This window comes from Kogia breviceps, chromosome 9 (assembly GCF_026419965.1).
Source record: "Kogia breviceps isolate mKogBre1 chromosome 9, mKogBre1 haplotype 1, whole genome shotgun sequence".
NCBI lineage: Eukaryota > Metazoa > Chordata > Mammalia > Artiodactyla > Physeteridae > Kogia > Kogia breviceps.
In genome coordinates, this window is record NC_081318.1 from 26,598,435 (window position 1) to 26,624,641 (window position 26,207).

Genomic DNA, 26,207 nt, shown 5'->3' on the forward strand with positions numbered 1-26,207 from the left:
GTTGAAAATAGGTTGAGAGAAGATACATAATTTATGACAGAGGTGAAACGAACGTGGCAAGGATCCAAGGCTAAGGTGGAGGGCTTCACTTAGGCAAGAAGAACAGTTTTTATGAGCTTGTAGAGACCCGGGTAGGAACAAGGAGAGGATCTAAACCTTACTTAGGAAAGTTTTGCTCTAATGGCCAGCTGCTGAGCTCAGACTGTTACCACAACTGGTGGTATATGAATCCAGGGGTGGGAGAGAAAGGGAGGATGGATTAACACCAAGTGCTTCCTGCTGAAAAAATACTTTCTTTAAATATAGTTAGCTATTTCTTCCTGCAAATATATATGTACAGCAGATATTTTAGTCCAAATAGGCTTGGAAATATTTATGTAATTCTTCATTTCATTATAGTTTTGCACTGAGGTGGTTTCGCTTAAATCAAATGACTGGAGGCATAAATCAGAAATTAGCAGAGGATTCACATTTAACTATGTCTCATTAATTATAGCACAAAAATCATAGTCCTATAAACCAATGAAGTGGTTAATCAAATCTGTCTGAAAAGTAGCATTACTCATTGGTGGAATTATTTCACTGTAAAAGCTGCATTTGAGCGCTTCTTTTTAGGGGGAGAGAAATGTAAGCTAAAATAAGGGCCCTGCCCACGGGAACTTCCAGCCTACCAAACGGAATCTTAAAACCCGCTGTGGTTTTGGAAAGGCTTTTCATTGGCTACAGGATTTAGGAAACGCGGAGCATAGCGTTCCCGTCTCCCCCCGCCCCGCACCCCCCTCCCCCACACTGCTTGCCCAAAATAGGCGGGGGCGGGGCTAAGGGAAGCTGAGGAAATTACGGGGAGCGGGGGAAGTACAGCCGCCCCACGCTTCCCCAGGTGCCGCACCCTCTAGGTATTCCGTGAAACTTCCACGGCATTTTAGGCCTGGAAACCGTCTCGCAACTCATCCTTCCAAACGCCCACGAGCAAGGGGCATATTACCCCGCTACCGACCGTGTACGCATGCGTGGGACTGAGTTGCTAGCGTGCGTGTGACGTCACGGGCGCGCCAGTCTGAACTCATCCTAGTTTCTCTTTAGAGCGCTGGTCAATTTCCAAGTACGTTTGGAGTTCGTTGCTTGGGTAGAAGGTGAGTCGGGACCTGAACCAGTATTATGAAGAGGCTGATTTAATTTAGATAAAAATTTGGAGGCGTTACTGCAGAGAAACTGTTCGTACTTGTCTTTTTCGTGAGCTTGCTGTGTTGAGCCATCTTGCTTGGCGTTTTGTGAGCAGCTGACTTGAGTTAATGCAGGTCCCCGCCCTCTAGACGGTCAACTAGCTTGGAGAAGCTTGGTGGGCACACACTAAAATGAAATATCGACACTGCCTCGTGTCCCAGGCAAGAAGTTTGAGAAAAACGATTAAACCTGCAGTGCACAAGTTAACATCAGTTCAATAGTCGTTTCTTTCGATTGCATAGGGCCTGGAGGGGGGGAGGCAACTGATATATTTTGGAGTAATAAGCTTTTGGTGCACAATTTGCCCACACAATATTACAACTGCCAAAGGAATTTTTTAAAAAACCGAAAACTTTTCAACCTCCCTTCCCTTCCTCAATAGTTTGTACATTTTAAAACACAGTGGTAAAGGCAGTTGCTAGTGCAGTGTTCACAGATCCTAAAACTGGCTTTTAGAAGTAGTTCTTTAAATACAAAACTAAATAAAAACGGGTTAAGATTCAATGCCTTAGGAGGATGCGTGTATTGATCCCTGTAATAAAATTATAGAATAATCCATCCTTCCTCCCTCTCCCCCAACAGTGATGACTAACTTAAAGGAAAGGAAAAGCAAAACTAAATCAAAGAAGCTAAAAGCAAATTATTGACTACATTTTGGATAAAACACTGGGCTTTGTGTTTTCAGCAGTAAGCTATCAACTTCTCTAACTGAATTTGCTTTCCACGGCACTGTGAAGCAGATCTGATATGCCACTTGAATTAATAAAAGAAGTCAAAGGAGTGCCTGAAGTTGATCTGCTAAGTAAATTACACAAAGTAGATTTCAGATACCTACAGCCAGGTTGTGATTATAGCAGGAAATATATCGAGGTAAGAATTTTCATAACTCAGAATAGTTGTCTTTTGTTTTCAGCAGTTGGATTGTCAAGTGCCTAGGTGTGGTTTTTCTTTGAATTTCTCTTGCTTGTGGGTAACTGAGCTTCTGGGATCCACAAGTCAATGTTTTTCATCAAATTAGGGATATTATTGGCTAATGTTTCTTGGATTTTTTTTAAGTATATTATTACTCTTTCCTCCTTCTGGATGTCAGTTACATGTATGTTTGTATGTTGGACTGTTTGATATTGTACTTCTGGTCTCTGAGGTGGTTTGTTTTTCTTCAGTACTATTTTGTTTTTGTTTTGTTTTTTGGCTGAGAGGGATTTTCAGATTGTGGAATTTCTATTGTTCTGTCTTTAAGCTTACTGAACTTTTTTTTTGTTATATCCAATATTTTATGCATATTTAGTGAATTTTTAATTTTAGTTATTGTATATTTAAGTTTTGGACAAAGTTAAGAATGCTGGGAAGGAGGTAAGGGGCTTACTGATAAAATGGGTCTGATAGTAAAAGAAGGAGAAATAATGCCACACTTCAGTTTTGCCCTTCTAATCAATATTCTCCATGTAGACATTTATCTTTTATTCCTTTGTTTATTTTCCATTTTCCTTATATTTTCTTTCATATCAAATAGAGTATTGAGTATTACAGTTGGTCTTCTCTACTTCATTGAATTTAAATTCCTAATCAAATGCGTGTTAGTATTTGCAAACTCATTTTGCATTTGGTTGATTCGGATGATGTTTCTTGCATACTTGTATTAATAAAGTGCTGAGATTAGATTCCTTTTCTCTGTGACAAGTCATTAATAGTAATTATTACTGAACTGTATCTAACTTTATCATTCTTCTCTTATTTTATGTGTTTGATATAGAAACATTTAAATGAAATATTTTTAAAATTCTAGCACTTTTATTAGTGTTACTAAAATAAACCCTTTGAGATATAAGTGAAATGTCAGTTTGAATTCTTAAATTCCTTTGTCTAACCTGCACGTGTCTGTAGATATCTCAAGAAACATATTTATGTTTCTTGAATTTTATTAAATACATTTTACTGTGAAATTCATTGTTTTTAGTATACAGTTCTGTGAGTTTTGAGAGATACATAAAAACGTATGACTACAACCATAATCAAGCTATAGAAGAGACAATCACCCTCCCCCCAAAATTTTATAGTCAGCTGCTACCCTAATTTCAGTCCCTGGTAACCACTTTTGACCAGTTTTCTGAGAGTATATAGTATTCTTGCCTTTCAGGAATGCCATGTAAATTGAATTATACAGTATGTAGCCTTTTATTTTTTAATTGAAATATAGTTGATGTGCAACATTATATGTTACAGGTATCAGTAGGTAGCCTTTTGATTCTGGCTTCTTTCACCCAATACATTTGAGATTCTTCAGGTTGTTGAGTTTATCAATAATAGTATTACTTTTTATTGGTTGCTAGAATTCCAGCACAGTCTGTTTATCCATTCCCCAGTGTAGCAGTACTTGGATTCTTTCCAGTATTTTGTAATGATGAATAAAGCAAATTTAAAAATTTATTCTAATTTTTACTTGTATCGGTGTTATAATCTCTTTTGGCTTTTCTGTGTAACTGTTTTTCTCTCGTTTCAGGGAAAACTCTCACTTATCTCTTCTTTAACTTGTGGAAACAGAAGAGCTTTTTTGAAGATTGGACTACAAGGTATATAAGACCATTTCTGCTTAACTTTTTGCTTGTAATCTAGAAATGGGTAACTTTATATATGTATACATATACACACAAGCACAAAAATCATTTCTAGTATAAAAATCTTTGGAATGGAAGGTTATTCTTTACCTCTCTAAATTTTTTTCTCTGAAGTCTATCCTCTTCCCATTCCCCCATTGCTTCTGTTTTACTTCAGATTCCTTTAACGTCCTATCTAGACTATTACAATAACTAACTCATCCCCCTGCTTCTAGTTTCACTAATGTGACCCAAACAGCTTAGCAAATTTTAAGAAGATGCTACTTTCAGCATGTTATTTCTTACCCAGGTGTAGTTACGTGAGAGATAATTCTTCTTTCTAGTAACCCTTAAATAATCCTGATAAGAGCTTAGAATACTTGGAGACCGAAGTAAATCTCATCTGAAGTCTGAAATTAGTTGAATGAATGAAGAATGGTCTACAGCAGTGAATGGGAAACAAACCTTGAACCACATTTCTACAACTATTGAAAACCAGATATATATCAGACACTGTTCTAAGTACAGGGAATATAGCAGTGACCAAAACATTCTTGCATTCATGGAGTTTACATTGTAGGGGAATAAATAAATTCAACAAATAATTTTATAAAGTAATAATTGATAGAAATGTGGTTTGTAGACAAATAGATCAGGATAAGGTGGTATGCCTGTTGTATTATCCTTTTATATATTCCTAGGTATGATTTGCTAATATTTTGTTAAGGATTTTTGCATTTAACTTTATGAAAAATATGATAGGAATCTGTCTTTTCCTGTAGTGATTGGTAATTTATGTTTCTAAGGGAATTTATCAGGTCATCTTTGTTGTCAGATATATTGGTATAAAGTCATTCATAATATACTTTTTATATGCTTTTAATGTTGGTAGGATCTGTAGTGGTGTCCCATTTCACTGATTTAATAATCTGTGACTATTTTCTCTCTCTCTCTTACTTTTTTTTATGATCATTCTGGCTAGAGATTTATTTCACTGATCTTTAAAATCAGCCTTTCTTTTCATTAATTTTTCTCTATTTTCCAGTTTTCAGTAACATTTCTTCTCTGTTAATCTGCTGTTAACTTCAATCAGTGTACTATTAGCTTCTAATATTATATTTTTCAACTCTGGAAGTTCATCTTGAGTTTTTTCATATCTGCCAGTTCTCCTCATCTATTTTTTTCTACTTCTTTGAACATGTACTTTTAATCACTGTTCCAAAATCTTCTCTGGCAATCCTATCATCGCTGTCATTTCTGAGTTCTTTTCTATTGATTCCCTGCCCCCCCACCCCCCATCCTCATGTGTTTTTCCTTTCTGTATGGTTGGCAGTTTTTTAACTGGATCCTGGACATTTAGAATTTTATATTATCAAATATTGGATTTATTTGTAATCCTTTAAATATTATTTGTCTTTGTTTTGGAATACTGTAAATTCTCTTGGAGTCAGTTTGATTAGCTTTGTTAGGATGGGTCTAGAGCAGCCTTTATTTGGGGGCTAATTTACCCTTATCACTAAGGAAGTGCCCTTCTGACAAGTTTACTATGTGTTTTGTGTATGAGGATTCCACTCTGGCTGGTTGGAACCAGAACAGTTCACAGCCCTGTGTGAGTCTCAGAATTGTTCTGCCTGTTTCTTTCAAGTGGTTCTAATCCCTTTCCTCCCATGCTTTTGGAGATCAGTACTCAACCAAAGACCAGAAGGCACCCATCTCCAGAGCACTCTTATCTATGCTGCTGTCTTCCTTTCAGCACCATGTCATACAGATTCTAGCTGCCTTGCTGTCCTCAAATCTGAACTCTTCTGAATTCATTGAGGCTGTTGGGCTTTCTTTGGATTTTTACCTCCATTTTCTGCTGCCTGGAAACTCTTTCCAGGAAGTAAGCTGGGGCTATTGTTTGTTTTCCCTCTCAAAGAGATCACTTACCTGCACTTACTGTTGCCCAATGTCTGAAAACTGTTGTTTTACATATATTTTCTTAGTTTTCTAGTTGCTTTAAGGCCAGAGAACAAATCCCCTCCCTGTTACTCTGTCATGGCCAGAAATAGACATTTGATAGGTCATTTAAGATATTCAAGAAGTAAGTTATATCTTGATTAGAAGCCATTGTATTTTTGTTTTTAAGGAACATTAGTGTTTCAGTTTATGTATATACTTGTTTTGAGGAGTTGGATGAAAGAGGTAAGTGAAAGGAGGCAATAGGCAGATGTAGTTGTTTCATTGCTGGTGATAAAGTAGCAGATTCAAGAGTTTTAAGTTACACTGCAAATTTTGGAAAGCTCTTTCATGTACTTCATAGATGCATGAAAGTCTGATATGAAGGCAGTTTCTTTGAGTAGTTGAATGTTTGAAAGCTGATATTAATGAGACCTCCCTCAGATGAGATAGTAATTGAATCTTAGCATTTGAACTTGCTTCAGTGGTTCTAGGAGGTGGCCTCTGAAGAATGAAGATTGTGGAGATTCTTCATCAAAGCCTAGAATATCCAAATGAGATTATTGTAAAGTGTTTGTTTCTTCTTTTCCAAGTAATTTTCATTGTCAAAATCACAGATAGCTTGGTTTTTACACACACATGCTCTTTTATTCTTCAATATGTGGGTGCTGGGGGACAAGAACACACTTCCCTAGCTTAAAACTTCATGTTCTAATAATTACAGATTACCAGAAGATCAGTAAAAGAAGTATTTGGGGAGTGATATGTTATACACTATAAAAATTGAAAAATTGTAACTTATTCAGTTCTTTTGATCATAACCATGTGAAAATAAATTGAAAGTGGTCATTCTGTTGATGTTAACGTAGTATTTACAGAAATTTGTAAAACATATTTTAGGTGAAACTAGTTATAATTTTGGTTTTAACGCCTAGTAACATTCTATACATTATTTTTACGATGCTTAAGGTGTTAAGAGTAAACTACAAGTGAATTATAAACATTTTAATTACTCTTCTTCATAATTATATTTTGAAGTATTTATAGTTTTTAGAATTTAGTTGTCATCAATTTTCTTGTCTAGAACACTTTTATATCTAAAGTGTTTTTCTGTGTGTCTTTGTTTCTCCACAGAACAAAAAAATTCAAATTCGGAGATCAACACCATCAGTGTATTATTTTTTGGAAAATTAGCAAAGGACTGTGCTAAAGTTTTCTATGAAGGGGTAAAGTATTTTTATATTACTTATCTTTTTCACAGTAGACTTAGAATTATTGATGATGCTGTATTTATCCTATAGGCCATTTTTTAGTGATTCATTATATATTTGTAGGTATATGAAAAATTGTACTTAAAAAAGCAACATCTTTAAAATTGAACACTCATAAGAGGTTAGTCAAACTTATCATTGACATAAAAAGAGACAACTTTTCCTCTCACTTAAGTTTAATTTTTAGTGTTCAATAGAATATCTTAAAGATATGTACATTTTCTCTTCACTTAATTAAAAAATAATTGTTACTAACTAAAAAATAATGAGCTATAACTCTATATTTTTATATTTTCTATAATTGTTATAAAAATAAATGCCTGCTAAATCCCCAACAAGATAATACCAAATCAAACACAACAGCCTATTAAAAGGAGTAAACACCATGACCAAGGGGGATTTATCCCAGAAATGAAGTTTGGTTCAACATAAGAAAATCAGTCATTGTAATACATCACAGTAATAGAGCAAAGGGAAAAAAACACAAACGATCATCTTAATTGATGCAGGAAAGGCATTTGAAAAATTCTACACACTTTCATAATCAAAACACTCAGAAAACTAGGAATAGAAGGGAACTTCTCAACATAGTAAAGATCAATTATGAAAACCCTACAGCTAACATCATACTCAGTGGTGAAAGACTGAAAGCATTCCTCCCAAAGTTAGGAACAGGACAAAGATGCTTGCTTTCACCACTGTTATTCATCGTTGTACTGGAACTTCTAGCCAGAGCAACTAAATAAGAAAGAAGTAAAAGACATCTAAATTGTAAAAGAAGAAGTAAAACTATCTCTCTTCTCAAATAACATGATCTGATATATAGAAAATCTTAAAGAATCCAAAAGAAAGCTACTAGGGCTAATACATGAATTTAGCAATGTTGCAGGTTACAAGATCAACACAGTAAAATCAGTAGCACCATCCAGTAGAACTGTTTGTGATGATGGAAATGTTCTATATCTGTGCTGTCAGTATGGTTGCCACTAGTCATATTTGGCCAATGAGCACTTAAAATATGGCTAGTACAGCTGAGGAACTAAATTTTAAACTTGGTATAATATCATTTTAATTAAATTTAAATAACCACATATGGCTAGTTGATACTGTATTGAACAGCACATCTCCAGAAATTAACCACTGTTTGGTGTATTAATCTTACAGATTTTTTTCTGTATGCATATTAAAGTGATTTAAAATTAACTTTCTGTAAGAATCTCATAACATCTTTGATGTTAATTGGAGATCCTCTAGATATTTGCAAAACCAGTTTTGGCAATTAACCAATATTGAAGCATATAGCTGTAAAACATTGTTGAGTCATTGATAAGTCTCCAAATAAGTTGCTCAGAGTTAGACAGTACTTCTATAATGATGTTGCAGGAATAGTAGATATATGGTTTCAATCCTTTTTGATTTATGGTTGTTACTAACAAGTAAATGACATGGGAAAAAACAATGGTTTCTGCAAAACGACACAGTCAGATGAGATTGTCTGTACTCTGTCTCTTTTTTCATTTAGGTTCAGTAAACATTTATTAAAGGACTGACATTTTGCTTGACTCTGTGTTAGGCTCTGGAGAAACTAAAATGAATAAGACACAGTGCTTGACCTTATGGAGTCCACTATCTCTAGCCTAATGGAAAATCATTTAATGGCGGTAACTATAATAGAACTGGAATAGCAGCCTCAATAAACTGAATCTGCCTGGAGGATTTGGGGAAAAACATCAAAGAGTAGGCACTTAGTTTTTTAGTGGAATATTTTATTTGTTAGTCTTTAAACTTTTTATTATGAAAAATTTCTAACATATATATAAGTGGTGAGAATTGTATAACAACTGTCCATATTCCGAATATCTAACTTCAGTTATCAACATTCAGGCTCTTATTTCATCTGTTTCGCCTTTTCATTTTACTGCCACAGATTATTTTGAGGCAAATATCAGGAATTATATAATTTAAACCCTAAAAATTTCAGTCTGTAAAAGAGAAAACATCCTAAAACTGTATGTGTATGTGTACATTATATATACAAATGAATACATACCATAGTACAATTATACTACTGAAATATTAATATCAGCTTTTATAAACCATGAAATATCATCAATGTATTCATGTATATATACACACATATCTATGTATATCTATGTGTATTACTGTCTATTTGAATAAACACAATTTCATCATTATGCCTAAATAACAGTAATTCCTCTATATAATCAAATATCAAGTCAGTGTTCCAATTTCCCTGATTATCTCATAAATTATTTTTAAATTTATTTTCTTCTACCAGGAGGAGACTTTAGGTAGGGAACTCAGTGAAGAGACCTTAACAGTAATTCAGAAGCTATTGTGGATGTATAAAGACCAAAACTAAAGCATTTGTTGCATTGACATAGAATTGATTAGTTGTATATGTGTGTGTGTTTGTAGTTTGGAGAACTGACCTAAGAAAACTGTACAATTTATGTCAGAGAACGTTTTGCCTTTGTTCTCTCCTAGAAGTTTTTTGCTAAGTTTCTGTAAGGAGGTGGTAAATCAGTTAATTTTTTCTTAATTTATAATTTGAACAAAGAAAAGAATTGGTGTAGTGATTATTTTTTTCTCAGTGAAAAGCTGTTATTAAGTCAGTGGTATATCTTAAAATCTTACTTCACAATTTGAGGAAATCAAATAGTTGCCATGCGATTCATGTCCAGAAATTCCTAGGACAGTTCATTAGATTGTTTCTCTTCAGAATGATAACTAGACTAATTTTTGGTGCAATTTTAGAAACTTTGAATGAGATACAGTTTTAATATGGTTGGTATGGCACTGTGAAGTTCTAGAGGCAAGTATACTAAAAAAGTAGTATCTGACAGTCTTATCAAGAAAGAGGACTAGGAAATAAAGTATATAAAGCATGTGTACACACACACACAAAATCATACCTGCTTGAGGCCGTTTAGGTCGGGTAGGATCCAGTATCTCTATATAGCTATTTTGATGAGGCACTTTTGTGGATGGCTCCAGTAAAGGCCTGTTATTGTTCCTTATTATTATTATTCTTGCCCTTAAAGGCATGACTTTATTTCAGCTTTGTTAAAATAATATTTATGATGACAGTTCTGAATTATTAAGAATTCAGTGTTTAATAAGTCCCCAAATCATACCATTTTTTAAGGAAGATATTCTTCAGAAATGATGAGAGTGAGAGAGGGAGGGAGAGAGAGGAATGAAAGTGAGAATACTAAGTAGGGGGTTAACAGGGAAAGATTCACTTATTTAGAAAAATAACTTACATATATTTCACTTGAACTAGAAAACAATTTCTTTATTATAATACTTTGATGAGATAGGGGAAAATGAAAAAAATCAGTTTAATGACTAATTTGCATGTGGATACTAAGTTATAACAGATATTTTCTCTGGCTGCCCATCCTTCAAAACAAAAAAAACCAACCCCAAATCAGTGTATTAACAGCTTTCTCATTCTTCAGGCTGTTAGGTATGCATAGGCAAGTTTTGCGATAGTACATTGAATTAGTAATATTTAGTTTTCATGGGTTATAGAATATTTGAAATATACATTAAATGTAGTTTCATCTTCTTATTTCAGATGAACTCTTTCCTTTCTGTAAAGAAGTACACTTTTAACAGTCTTAGAGATTTTGAGGACCTGGGCCAGGAAATAATAGCCTACTTCCTTTCAATTTGCTAAGATCGTTAAAGTTGCCTTTCTTTTCTTTGCTCCTGATTTTTTTTTTAATAAGTACAACATTACACTCTCTGCTTCAGTTTCCTTCAGGGGAGAAAAGTTGATTTTAATGCATGATCAGGAAGATCATCCTGTTTTAAGAGTCAACTGGCAATAAAACTAAAGCCTGCCTCATTTTTATGAAAGGGCCTATAGTTTATAGATGAAGATGAGACCCTAGGGTGCTCGGGTCTCCAGAATCCCCAACAGTGTATAGATAGCCAAAAAAGGTTCTTCAGTCAACTAAAAGTGTATGTAAATGTATTTTTTTTTTCCCCCTCTGAGGAGGACATCTGTAACTCTTATCTCATTCTCAAAGAGATCCATGAACATATGATCATCAAGAACTGCTTTTTAAAGGCCCAATTTCATGATTCTATCGCAGTATATAGTTAACATTGAACTCCAAAAGCAATTAGCTCTTTGCCCACATTATACAGAAATAATAATGATCTAATATTAGAAGTTGGTATCTTACAAAAATCTTCATGTATTATTTTTAGAAAAGTTTTATGTTCATGAAAGTCAAGTGCTAATATGAATGTAATGTTTTAATCTTCTTAAAGAATTTTTTGAAACATTTTACAAAGACAATACAAAAGAATCTTTGGAGGAAATGTTCTAGGTAGAGTTGCTATTAGAGAGGTTTGTGTGTATTACATTTATTATGCATATACATATATATTTTTTTACCTTAGTGCATGGATCTCTTTGTATCTTATACTTCCTTCCTCCTCATTAGTTCTGGGTGTCTCTGACTGTGTATATGTGTGTGCGTATGAATGTGTGTGTTTTGTTTTTGGAGAGGTTCATAATTAAAGAGCTCGGGCTTCCCTGGTGGCACAGTGGTTGAGAATCCGCCTGCCGATGCAGAGGACACGGGTTCGTGCCCCGGTCCAGGAAGATCCCACATGCCGCGGAGCAGCTGGGTCCGTGAGCCATGGCTGCTGAGCCTGCGCGTCCGGAGCCTGTGCTCCGCAACGGGAGAGGCCACAACAGTGAGAGGCCCGCAAAAAAAAAAAAAAAAAAAAATCTACTCATAATTAAAGAGCTCTTCTGGCTGGCATGTTTGGATGTTTTGAAGTGAAATGATATAAAGAGTTCGTAAATTCTAATTTCTAGTGATGTAGGGAGATTAAAGAACTTACTTTTCTGTTTCTTTTTCTGTCCTTTATTTTACATAGTTCAATAGCAAAGGCCATACTTAAGAAGCTGTTAGATTTTGCTTAAGCTTAGGCAACAAAACACATTTGTTTATTTTTCAAACATTTATTAAACCTAGCTTCTAATGCTTAATCAGGTTTTTGGAATCTTTTACTAAAATATGGTACTAATCTTTTATATATTATATTACTAATCTTTTATTGAGAATATATTACATTTGTATGGAACTTTACAGATTGCAAAGTGCTTCCATATACGTTTATCGTTTGAGCCATTAGTAACCCTCTGTCCTGATGGTCAGTAGTACTGTTATTCTAAAGCTAACCTTGTAGTAAGTACAGAAGCTACACTGTCTCCACGACTGTATTTTTGTCCTGCCTCAAGGAGATATTGTGGACTTGAATTACGTCTTGCAAATATTTGCCTTAGAAGATTTTGTTCTTCTTGTGTGGCCATGGTTTTAAAAGCATTCAAGCAGCATGGAAGGGCATAACCAGAAAAGCAAAAGCTGCCCCACTCCCTCTGAACCCACTCTCATTACCTACTCCCATTATTAGATAAAACCACTGCTATGTCTTTTTTTTTGGTATCCTTCCAGCTTTTATATATGTGTATATATATGTATACTTACATATGTATGTATGTATCTTTATATATATATAAACATATATGTACATTTTCTACCAAATGACATGCTATCCATGTTTTATAAATTGCTTTATTTCACAACGTATTCTGGACGTCTTAGAGAAGTGTTTTAAAAATAAATACATGAGGCTTCCCTGGTGGCACAGTAGTTGAGAGTCCGCCTGCCGATGCAGGGGACACGGGTTCGTGCCCCGGTCCGGGAGGATCCCACATGCCGCGGAGCGGCTGGGCCCGTGAACCATGGCCGCTGAGCCTGCGCGTCCGAAGCCTGTGCTCCACAACAGGAGAGGCCACAACAGGGAGAGGCCCGCGTACCACAAAAATAAATAAATAAATAAATAAATAAATAAATACATGGTATTGACTATTAGGGATCTGTTTGCCTATATTTTAAATACGTTTTTATCTTTATCCTTCCTTAACATTCTTGTATTTATTAAATTCTTACCTGAGAAATAATATAAAAGGTTTATAATATAATGAGTTAGCAAAACATGTACATGTATCTATAAAACATGTATGATATATTAGATATTAGTATTTTTCCTAACTGATATGAAAGGTGTCTTCTGCTTTTGAAATATATTTTAAATAGGTATTCATTAAAATAGAATAGAACCATACAACTAATTAGTACTTGTCAGATAATAGGATGTTGGTAATGGTAAGTCAAGGTTTCTCCCTTTAAAATATAATGGTGAGAAGACTGAGGTCACAATTTAGTTTAAATTCTTTCTGTGTTTAAAATCACAAATGTTGATCATTTGGGAGGTCTAATTAGGCTATTTATTTTAGAGTTTATGGTATTAAGGTTAAAGATTATTGCAAATCAAAGGTAAAACTTTTTGCATAAAAGAATGAATTTTTATTGTAGTGAGGTGGATGGACCTAGAGACTGTCATACAGAGTGAAGTAAGTCAGAAAGAGAAAAACAAATACCGTATGCTAACACATATATATGGAAGCTAAATTTTTTTTAAAAATTAAATAAATAAATAAATAAATGAAAAAAGAAAGAAAAAAAAGGTCAGAAGAACCTAGGGGCAAGATGGGAATAAAGATGCAGACCTACTAGAGAATAGACTTGAGGATACAGGGAATGGGAGGGGTAAGCTGGGACAAAGTGAGAGAGTGGCATGGACATATATATACACTACCAAACGTAAAATAGATAGCTAGTGGGAAGCAGCCGCATAGCACAGGGAGATCAGCTGGGTGCTTTGTGACCACCTAGAGGGGTTGGATAGGGAGGGTGGGAGGGAGGGAGATGCAAGAGGGAAGATATTTGGGGACATATGTATATGTATAACTGATTCACTTTGTTATAAAACAGAAACTAACACACCATTGTAAAGCAATTATACTCTAATAAAGATGATAAAAAAAATTTTTTTAATAAAAAATAAATAAATGTGGACATACACAGGGTATAGCTCGATTCTACACCTTTCTTCTTTGTCACTTGTTCCCTTAAGATTAGCTCTGTATTTGAATACAGCAATCCTAAAACATCTTTGCTAGATTAATGGTACATTTTGTGGGAATACAAATGGTCTAATTGAAATTCCCTCCATCTGAGGCATTTTTTTCAGTTTTAACTTTCGTTTAAAGAAAGTTTTAACATTAATATGTAGATATAAAATAGGAAAGACTTTTCCAAAGTATTTTAAAAGTTTAAAAAAAAAGCTCTTATCACAAAACTGTCAAAGTTACAGACATTTGTTAATATGTTTTTTTCCCATTCCTGTAAGATTTAGTTCTGAAAGAGGAGGTAGAGTAGTACCTACCATGGAAGTCAGGAGATCTGGGTTCTTGTCTTAGTCTACAACTAATTAGCTGTGTGTGACCTTAAACTGCTCATTTATTCCCTCCGGCCCTTATTTTCTTATCTGAAAGATGAAGGTGTTTGATTATGTGATCTCTAAGGTCCTTAAGGTCCTTCACAATTCTAAAATGCTAAGATTCTATGAAGTAAGTTTTGTAGTAGTTGTATAGTTTATGTTAAGATTTAATGAAGGTATATTTTATGTAATGTGTGTGTGTGTGTGTGTGTATATTCATATATTTAGGTATTCATTGAGTTGTCTAAACACTTGTTGAATGTTTTTTTGTCTTCTATGCTCGATGTCAGAGACATTTTAACTGAATAAGACAGTTATGGACCTTGCCTTCATGGAATAGTTCTCAATGGAGAAGAGTGGAATTAAACAACTATTATGTAATTAATTATTTTATCCAGATATGATATGTACTAAGAAGATTGAGTAGCAGAATGAGAAAAACAGCCGCAAGAATGAACATAGGGGTATGGGGAGAGTAGATAAGTAAGAGAGAACGGCATATACAGAGGCCCTCAGTGAGGATCCTGGAGTGCTAAGGAATTATGGTAAGGCAGAGTTCCAGAGTGCATCACACGAAATGCGGCTGGTGAGCTGGGTGGGCATCAGATCATACAATGATTTGTAGACTATTTAAAGATTTTGGTTTTTATGCTAATATTACCTGTATTACTTCCAATTATGTCCTTGTTGTTACATGATCCAATAAGTTCTAATACCCATGAAATACATTTTTTATGCTAAAGAAACATTTTCTGTCAGTCACTGTACTATCAATGACATCAGGTCCCTGGTTTTTCCCTGTACCCTTTCACTCTTTAACAGTGTTTTAAGATGTGATAACCTAACAGTATTTGCAAGGTCAGTATAGTAAAAATTACTTAATTCCTGTTAAAGTCAGATAAGTTTTTCTTTTTGGATTATCAACTGTTTCATATTTTCTTTGCCCTTTTCCTGCTCAGTGATGACTTGAGAATTTTTAGTATATTATCCATTAAGAATAAGCAAATTAACACACTGGTTTTGTGATTTACATTTTTGTTACCTATTGGTTCATGCTTCCTATTTCACCACTGATTGTGTTCCTCATTAGGAGATATTAGCATGTAAAAACCAGGGTTGTTTATATGCAAGTAAGTTGTCTGATTTTTTTTCCTTTTAAATGTTCATTTTTAAAGAACAGTTATGTTAAAAAGACCCGTACTGATTTCATTCATTTTCTCTGCGACTCATTTGCAGTAGAAATATTCCTGTTGGCTACACTGAAAATTGTTCAATGATGAGGGCTCAATCTATCTAAGGCACTGTGACAAAAGGGAAATGACTGCTTTGCTGATACTGAGTATGCTGAGTTATTTCAAAGATTTCATTTCAAATGTGTTTTCACTTTTATAACCTGGATGCAAAGATAGCAATTAAAACCTTATCATTTTTAGCAGCAGCGTTATGCTTCTCAAGCTGGTTTTCTAATACTGTTTTCAGCAGACTGAGATAGGCACCTACTCAGACATATCAGAATACTTTAGTCTCACCACTGAACTGTGTAATTCCCATTCTTGTTTGAATGGCTTCAGCATGCTATGCTTTTCTCAGAAACTTAGAACAATGTGTATTAAATCTCATTTTCAACTCAATCTAATGAGTGTTTATACAAGCTAAAACAGCCTATTATATATTTATGTTTCTTATCCTCTGTGTATTTGAATTAATTTGAAAGTCATTGTGATTAATAAATTCATGGGACATGAATCCTAAGCCATTTATTTTTTCCTCTTTTGTTTAGATCTGTATTTCAGTTTCTACCAATGTTGATTAATTTATTCAACAGATATTTGTTGACCACTGATTATGAACAGAAGCCTCCACGAGTCACTTGTGTGGGATATTCAGATGGATAAGACATTCTTAGTCCCAACGATCTTACAGAGTTTTAGGGGCAGTAAAAACATTAAGAAAGTATATAAATAACACACATGAAAAATATTAAAATGAGGCATAGGAGAGTTCAGAGGAAGGAAGAATTATTTTTCCTTCTTCCTTCTTTGGGGTACAAGCTAAGATAAACCTCACAGGGAAGAAGCATTTACAGCCCAGATTCTAAAAGATAGGTACTCAGAAAATGTAAAGAATATATGTGGAAAAACATTGGGTGTATAAGAGAATCTTATTTATTTTGTATTGAATGGAAGTATATGGAGATAAAGCAGGCAAAGTAAGTTGGGATGAGATCACTGAGGGCCTTCGATGCAATTTATATATGTAAATTAAATATAAATTCATGTTTATAAATATAAATTGGGGAGGGATAAATTGGGAGTTTGGGATGGATATATACACACTACTATATATAAAATAGATAACTAATAAGGACCTACTGTATAGCACAGGGAACTCTACTCAGTACTCTGTAATGGCATATATGGGGAAAGAATCTAAAAAAGAGTGGATACATGTATATGTATAACCGATTCACTTTGCTGTACACCTGAAACTAACACAACATTGTAAATCAACCATACTCCAATAAAAATTAAAAGTAAAATTAAATTAAATTTTTAAAATAAAACAAATATAATAAATTGAACATTTATTTTTTATAGCTTTATTCTGTAGCTTAAATTTTTTTAAATAACTATGTTTTTAATTTTTTTGAATTTTTGAATTTTATTTTATTTTTTTATACAGCAGGTTCTTACTAGTTATATATTTTATACATACTAGTGTATATATGTCAATCCCAATCTCCCAATTCATCACACCACCACCGCCCCCTGCCGCCACTTTCCCCCCTTGGTGTCCATACGTTTGTTCTCTACATCTGTGTCTCTATTTCTGCCCTACAAACTGGTTCATCTGTACCATTTTTCTAGGTTCCACATATATGCATTAATATACGATACTTGTTTTTCTCTTTCTGACTTACTTCACTCTGTAGGACAGTCTCTAGATCCATCCACATCTCTACAAATGACCCAATTTCCTTTTCATGGCCAATATTCCATTGTATATATGTACCACATCTTTATCCATTCGTCTGTCGATGGGCATTTGGGTTCTTAAAAAGTATTTTTGGTTCGTATTTCCATTTTGTCGATTGTATGCTAGAGGAAAAGTTAACTTTTTACTGAGTTGTGTTGCTAATGTTAGAATAGACTTTTGAAAAATTTTTGTTATGAATACTGATGTCTTGCTTTTAATGATTTATTCTCTTTATTTAAAAATGTTTTCTCCATCATAAAAGAAATACTTTTATTCTTTAAAAGTTTGGTTTATACAGAAAAATTGAAAAATATGCATTTCTTCCCATAACACTTTCATTTAGTGTATATCACTCCGTATATTTAAGACATTTTAAAGTAAAATAGGAAATAACATGAGATAGGTTATTTTTTGTATTTTGAAGAGAATTTAGAACTGACAGACCAATGATTTCCCTACTTCTATTTATTCTCCTGTGTTAGTTTGATTAAACAACTTTACATCTTTGACTGAAATCTTAAGTTTTCATTTAAATCAGAATATACTGTTCAAAGGTAAATTGGAAAAACTTCATATTTTTCAGTTATAATAGTAATTTATTCCAGAAGCACTCTTGCTCTTTATTTTATTCCCCTTTAAAACTGCCTAAACCATGGTACAAACATAGAAAATCTTCAGTGAGAAGGAAAATTTTCTCCCACTTAACTGTGAAGAATTGTGTTTATTTAGCATTAACAGCACAGACACAATTATGTTTGCAGTCTCACCTGAAGAAAATAAAATGCAGAAATTTGCAGAGCTAAAATATCTGGATAGGGCCAGAGATTTTAGAAAGGCAGTTTATGATCCTTCCTTTGATTCACAGATAGTTTATGGAGGGCCTACTTTGTAAATACAAAGCAGAATAAGACATGACCCTTGTCTTCAAGGTGCTTACAGCTGAATTAATGGATCTAAATAGAGAATCCTTGGGGTTGACACCACACTCTTATACGTGCAAAATAAAAATCAGTAATGCAGAAGACTTCCATTTGGTAGAAATTAAGATTATTGAAGGAAGCTGCCTAAAGCCCAGGAATTTCTGTTTATCTTAAGGTTTTGGTGTTAAAATTAGGGGAGTAAGATAATAATATGTGTGTGTGTGTGTGTGTGTGTGTGTGTGTGTGTGTGTATAAAAAATACAGCAAGACAAGACTCACTAAGTGTGGATGTTCCAGTATTTGGAAAATAAGAAAGAGATTTAGCTAAAGAATGAGAGAGGCAGGAATAAATGGAGATTGGCTTCTTCTTATAAACCTACGTGGGAAGAAAGTATCTTTATTCTTATTAATATATAAATGGAAATGTCTTATTTATGTCTCATACCCTGGATCTTTATGCTCATGTTAGTTTTATAACTATGGAGTTTTTGCACTAATGACATGTCTTTCTCAATGTAGTCTCTCAGAGATTTAGTTTCATTTAATTTCCATTCTTAATACTGTTGGCTCATCAATATCTCTTCGTTGTGTTTATTCATGCACACTTATTCACATAAATTGAGATAAACATTGATTTTTGAAGCCCTACTAGATAAACAAAAATTTCTAAGTGATTTAGGTAGTGTTTTCCTGGTCCATCAAGAGGAACACTGTACTTATCTCTGGCTACATTGCTGATACCCTTTTGTAGGAGGTGGTAGTCTCAATCTTATATTCAGAAAGCGTTAAACAAGTTTAGGCTAACCAGCTTTTCATTTTATAAAAATGATTCCTGTTTTTACATAGTAATAAAATTAAGAATCTATATGGCATTCAGAATTATGGTATTTTGATGATTTTAAAATTATTTTTTTCTATTTAGGACACCATTGCAGTGGCCGGATTTGTTATTTTGTCAGCATCTTCATCTACAAGCAGAGATGGTAACCTTTGCTTATTTTTGAAAGCATCTGAGGACTTTAAATCAACTGTTTATGTAAGTGTGCAACTTTTTAGTCTCTAATTGTAGTTTTAATGAGCTAAAGTAACGGAATAGAAGTAGTATTTTTGTGTATCTGCAGATAAACTACTTAGTCTAACTGAATTATTGTAATTAAATATTTTAAGTTTAAAAAATAAAAATCCTTTTCTTGGCTTTATATTTAGAATGATTCCAGGTAGCAGAGAAGGATCCCTTAAAGATAGTTATTTGTTACTGAAATTCTTAAAGCTTCACAGACACTCTAAACCTGATCAATATATTCTTTGCAGTTATACTGTCATCCTCTTTTGATGGTCTGCTTAATTTTATCTTAAATTGATCAGGTGCCCCTTTTTAGGTAAAACTGATTTCCTCCTATTTCATTCTTATTAAGGTCTTCATCCTCTCCCTCTCACTTAACCACCCCCCGCCTGCTCCCCCCGCCCCCCCCACCCCCTCAACACACACACAAACACACACTTTTGAAGACGACCTGTTTGGTCAAGGCTGTCAGGTGGAGAAGTAGAGTTGGGTCAAGCAATGTGCCTGCAGACCAACATCTGCCTATTTTGTTTTGTTTTGTTTTGTTGTCTGAACAGGGCATTTTATGGGCCAGGTATGGTTCTGTGATATTAAAATTAGTGAATTAAACTGAAGCTTAGCTTAGACAACTTTGTACCTGCCATTCTTAATTTGTAAGCTATAACTTTATGCCATTCTGTGAACTGGAATATTATAAAGTGTGTAGTTTTACTACAATTAAAGGTCTGTAATCACATTGGACATGTTTATATACAAATAAGTCCTCTCTTTTTTTTTCAGGTTTATGTTAAATCCGTAAGAGATTTTTCTACAGAATCAATGTCTTTGGTAAGATGATATTCATTTTAATTTAGAAATGTACGCCCCACACACATACATATATGTATTTGATCCACTTTATAGACTGATTTTGAAATAGTATCAATACAGTGGGAAAACATAATCTCGACTTTTTTGATATATCATGATATTACATTTGAGTTATATATTTCCCTAGTAATTAATACCTGGTTCATCTGTTGTCTGGAATATTTGCTGATATTTTGCAGAAGTTACGTACACAAGAAAATTGAAATGGAAAAGAAGTTTTATTGTGTGAAGACACTGGGATTTTTACTCCTTTTAAATCTTAGACAAATTCATTTCTTTTGCTTTTCATCAGCTTATATTTAAACAGATTATTATGTGCTGAATTGTGATTTGACAAATTATGTAATTTTAAGTAAAGAATTTTATTATACTTTTGATACATTTTGCTTTTTCTTTTAAATCATATTTTCAATATTTTGTAAAATTTTATCATCTCATAGCAATGGGAAGGTTCCCATTTTTAAAGGTGAGCTACTTGTAGCTGAGTGAAACTGGAAAGAAGGTAATATGTTGATAAAGTTTAGTTATGGTACATGGTTCCTTAGTTGCACAGGCAAGTTCCTTAGTTGTGGCACATGGGCTCCTTAGTTGCGACCCGTGGGCTCCTTAAAATAAATTTTATGTTCTACCTATGTTCTTAAACCTTTAGTTTCTATTGGACAGAGTTCAAGGACTTTGCTTCTAGTTGACAGTGACTATGGGATACAGGTTTTAAATTCTGAATACTACCATAATAGTATAACTTAAATTTGTTATTTAGGGTAACTGTAACCAATAAAAGTATTGATGTACTTTTTTAAAAATATGAATTAACTCTGATATTAGTGTTTTTCAAAATTGTTACAGATAGGTCAACTTCAAATATTTGATACATCCATGCACTTGTAATAAGGCAGAAGTAAATGAGAGAGCCTCTGTACTTGGCAAAAATGGTTTTTCAGGAAGCTCAGGTATTCTCAACTATTAGAATATTCTCAACTATTAGCTGCTCTGCACACACATACTGGCTTATTTACGTTGAGAGCCAAATTACAATCAAGATGTTGATTGCTGATTGTGAATTAACAAGTACATTACTTGGAAGACCATAATGGTTAGGGTCATTGAGCTGTGCTGGCCTTCCCATTCATCTCCACATTAGGGAGATATTTGTTAAGATAATATATTGGATCCAGTTAGTTTGTCAGCTGAGTACCTATTGTCTCTATTCTGTCCCATATGCTGACCATTGTTTTTCTTTCATTACTTTTTTTTAATATCATGGTTTGATGAGATTTCTAAACAAGCCTTACCCTTGTGTTTGACCTGAGGGATCAGCTTCTTTGAAAAAAAACCAATTCATTTTGATTTGATTTTTAAAATTTTAACTCTTAGTGTGATAAATAACCTTATTTCCAATTGGGAGTGAAGTGGTTGGGTGATGGGGCCAGATGTCTGAACCCTTTTCAGGATTGTTTGACTAACATCAGACATTCTTGTGAAATCACTTCCCCTTTTCTTTCCAAACTTCTGTACAGTTATTTCAGAAAAATTTTTTTCTTTTATTACCATTTTTAATGTCTTTATATCATTTATAATCAAAATCTGGCTTTATTTAGGCCTTATTAAAATCTTCATAGCAGTATAGGAAAATAAATAAATATATGCCACAAGTTTTGAAGTGATATTAGTTAAGGTTAAAAACCAGAACAAAAGTCTCTTAAACTGCATTTTTTAGAGTTGTATAGAAATTATACCATTTATAATCAGTTATTTATATGAAAAACTAGGGCTTCCCTGGTGGCGCAGTGGTTGAGAGTCCGCCTGCCAATGCAGGGGACGCGGGTTCGTGCCCCGGTCTGGGAAGATCCCACGTGCCGCGGAGCGGCTGGGCCCGTGAGCCATGGCCGCTGAGCCTGCACATCTGGAGCCTGTGCTCCGCAAAGGGAGAGGCCACAACAGTGAGAGGCCCGCATACAGAAAAAAATAAAAATAAATAAATAAATATATGAAAAACTAGATGGTTTATATAGCAACCTTTATAAGCTGTGCACTTTCCCTTTTTTCAGGCTACAGTCTCTTTTTAGACACTTACAAGGAAAAAATGCAGATCAGTTTACTAACTTACAAGTTTGATCATAACATGATTCTAAAATCTTAATACTTACATTCACTGTCTTTCTTTAGGTTCCAGCCACACATTATATATATACACCCCTGAATCAACTTAAGAGTGGCATGATTGTCAATGTCTATGGTGTTGTGAAGTTCTTTAAGCCTCCATATCTGAGCAAAGGAACAGGTAGGTATTATTAAAATTGGTCAAGATTTTAATGGACTGGAACTGTTTTATTGGTGCAGGAACACAGCTCCTTCAGTACTCTAAGTCTTAGAAACTTTATTGTGATTTCTAATTGTCAAACAATACTGATGCAACTTTTTTGGCCATTTTTACTTATAAAATAAGTATAGTCTATAAGTTCTAGAGAATAAATGAAGAAAAGAATGCTAAGCAGCAACATGACAGCATAGGAAAGTATAAAATAGCCTATGAAAGTATAGAATAAGCTAGAAAAGGTAAATATATAGACCCGTACAGAATATGTAATGCTGTTATGTAAATCATTTTAATTCTTGTATAGAAGTTAAAAGACAAAAGTATAAAAAAAGAGCTACCTGTAAACATATGTTAGTGGTTACAACATAAAAAGATGTAAATTGTGACATCGGTAGCATAAAGTATGTGTTGGGGGAGGGGAGTAAAAGTATAGAGCTTTTGTGTATGATAGAAATTTATTTTTTATCAGTTTAAGATAGTTATAACTGTAAGATGTTTTATGTAAATTTTGTGGTAACCAATAAGAAAATACTTATGGAAGATACACAAAAGAAAATGAGAAAGGAATCAGAGTAGATCACGACCAAAAAAAAAAAAAAAAATCAGTGAAACACAAAGGAAGACCATAAGAGAGGAAACAAGGGACAAAAGAGCTACAAGACAGACAGAAAAGAATTAACAAAATGGCAAGAGTAAGTTCTTCCCTATCAGTAGTTACTTTAAATGTAAAAGGATTAAACATCCTGGTCAAAAGACATAGTACTTGGGTTGTTTTTAAAGATAATTAAGGAGATATAACCTATTCTATATAAAAATGTAAGCTTTTAAACAGACTAACATGTAAAAGAATGAATGAAAAAAACGTGGATTTCAGCTTTCTGAGAGTGAATGTAGTTAACAGACAGGCACTTTCACCTTGGTTTAATTTAGTTCAACGAAATTTAACGTTTATTGCTCTGTTTAGTCTAATTTGAAACAACAACATTTGTAAGAGGCATCATTATTTTATGTATCATTAAGAAAAGCTATGCTTCACTGTCAATTGTAAGATATAACCATATTTTAGAGATGTTAAAAATGTGAAACAGTGGTGGTGTTGATGAAATACTGTCTCTATCGACTGTATGCCTGCCAGCTGCTGTGGCTCGTGCTGGGAGCACAAAGATGCTCTCAGTGAGCTAATATTTTTAAAAGATTTAATTTATTAAATTATACACATGCAAATGTTATTGTGGGATTAGCTCTGAGTTTACTCCTTGGTGGGGTGGATGGGGGGAAAAAAGTCTCATTTTCATGTCGTCAGCATATTTTTTTTAGTGTGTTTTAAAATTTTATTTTGAGCATTATTTGATTTTTTTTACATTATGAAATATATCAAACATGCAGAAAATAATTAAATGACCCCTATATTATATTTACTGGGCAGATTTTACCATATTTGCTTCAGTTTTTTTAATTTTTATTTATTTATTTATTTTTAACTTTTATTGGAGTATAGTTGACAGAATATTTTGTTAATGTGTAAAGACTTAGTTTATGTGAAAGTGACTATGTGAAGACTATTGAATCTAGAGATGAGAAGTTTGAAATAGGTGGTAGCTAAGTCTGAAGACTGGAAAAGGATGTTTTATTGAAAACCCTGATTTCTGTTGTTTCAGTAGGAGGAGAAGAATTAAACATTAAGGTTGAAGCAGAGAAATTTTGTTTGAATTTCTCAAATATTTTCATTCAATTAATTGACAGCTGAGCCTTTTTTGTACTATATAAAGCAACATTATTTCACAAATACACAACTTAAATATTACATCTTGATGTACATAATAGTTATGTGTAGGAAAATTACCTTTATGCAACTCAAATTTAGATAGATGGAAAAAAGTTTATTCTCATATATCATTAGCTAGAATTTTTCATTAAAATTCATTTTATAAATGTTAAATTCAATGCAGTAGAAGCAATTTGGCGCAATTTAGCATCCTTACTTCTTGACTAAAATTTTTCTTGAGGACTTTCCTTTCATCCTCTGTAATAATTAATGATTACACATGACCTGTAGCATACTGCTATCTTATTTCTGTAGCAAATGCTTTATTTCCCAAGCTTTATCTTCAGTCTTGGAGGAGTTGTAGCTTTTATTCTTACCGAAGTCTATGAGTCCTGTTTGTAAGAGGACTATCGATGCTCACATTCTTATTCATTTGTGATAAGATTCATCATGAAAGCTGAGAATTTCTCAGCATATATTAAAAGATCATCGTATCATCAAAATTAATTTTGAGGGCTTCCCTGGTGGCGCAGTGGTTGAGAGTCCGCCTGCCGATGCAGGAGACACAGGTTCGTGCCCTGGTCCGGGAGGATCCCACATGCCGCGGAGCAACTAAGCCCGTGAGCCATGGCCGCTGGGCCTGCGTGTCCGGAGCCTGTGCTCCGCAGCGGGAGAGGCCACAACAGTGAGAGGCCCGCATACCGAAAAAAAAAAAAAAAAAAAAAAATTAATTTTGATCATGACTCAGCAGAGGTACATAATATGGCCTCTTTCATATAGGAAGACAAGATTATTGCCACATTCTTGGGATTTTGAGATTTTATAGCAGTTACCTTCTCTGAAAGCCATACAGTTACTTTTGCTTTGAAGAGCTGGGTAGGTAGAGCTATGTATGCAGTGTTTTGCTCTGCACAGATAACATTGGTCATTTTTCTTAGGTAACATGTATAAAGGAGTTTAATTTTAGCTTTGTCTAAGATTTTAAGAAGTATCTTAATTTTTTTTAAACTTGAGACACCTTTACTCTGTTCTTATTGTCTGTTCTTGCTAAATAAGGTAAGTAGAGGCAGGCCATAAAACATATCCATCCCGACTTGTTAATAGTATGTGGTCCTGCTTGCATGGTTAATATCATAATGCCTGCTCACCCCGAGCAAATGGGAAGAGTAGAGAGAACCCTGTTTGTGCTTATTCTTCCTAATATTTGAGTCCAGAGGAAGGGAGAGAATAGTCAGAGCATTCACATCATCAGTTTTTACTGTTCACCTCTTTTTTTATTTTCTTCTCTGTCCAACTTTGAGACCCTAGAGGTCTCAGCCTTTTCATGCCACATAATGTGGCACATCACCTGTGGCTCCCTAGCTTTCCTCAGGACTGCTTTACGTTGCTAAACTATTTTCATACCTCCTCCCATCAAAAATTCTCAATATCAGAAAAGCAGCTTGGTCAAACTGAACAGTTTTGGATGTTACAGTGTTTCTACAAGCAGACGTCTGCTATTCAGTTTCTTAGAAAAAGGACACCTGTTTTAGCTACTTACTGAGCATTATAATCAAATTACTAAAATTGTATCCAAAACATTGGATTTTTAAGAGCCCCTATCTGTTTTACTTACTTTTAGTTCTTAGGATAGAGTGATAGCGTATAGAGTCCTAGGATTTTTTTCTTTTCCTGTTCTGTTAAACATTCCAGCTAACTCTGGATTGCTAATTTTGGCTGTGTAAAAATACTGTTTTCACTTATGAGAATGACTTGCCATTTATGCATTAATGTTATGTAGCATAATTGTTTGAATATTTTTGTTTTGCCTGAGTAATACTGGTTGCTTATTAATGATTATGTAGTTAGTGTCTTTGAATTTCTTAAAGAATAAT

At 33.9% G+C, this 26,207-nt stretch overlaps 1 protein-coding gene across 4 annotated transcripts in view; it reads left to right on the forward strand.

The window, feature by feature from the left end:
* The first annotated feature begins 834 nt into the window (after window positions 1-834).
* The window catches only part of POT1 (protection of telomeres 1), an 80,062-nt gene continuing 54,689 nt past the window's right edge, over window positions 835-26,207 (forward strand). Inside the window, exons 1-7 of one of the 4 annotated variants that reach the window (XM_059074083.2) lie at window positions 840-1,133; window positions 1,807-2,094; window positions 3,725-3,794; window positions 6,891-6,982; window positions 19,241-19,354; window positions 20,162-20,209; window positions 22,418-22,532. In XM_059074083.2, coding sequence (XP_058930066.1) covers window positions 1,972-2,094; window positions 3,725-3,794; window positions 6,891-6,982; window positions 19,241-19,354; window positions 20,162-20,209; window positions 22,418-22,532 — 562 coding nt within the window. In that variant the 5' untranslated portion in view covers window positions 840-1,133; window positions 1,807-1,971. Of the gene's footprint in view, window positions 1,134-1,806; window positions 2,095-3,724; window positions 3,795-6,890; window positions 6,983-14,820; window positions 14,968-19,240; window positions 19,355-20,161; window positions 20,210-22,417; window positions 22,533-26,207 lie in introns of those variants that run through there. The other 3 variants (XM_067042261.1, XM_067042264.1, XM_067042263.1) reach the window with 3 other exon arrangements.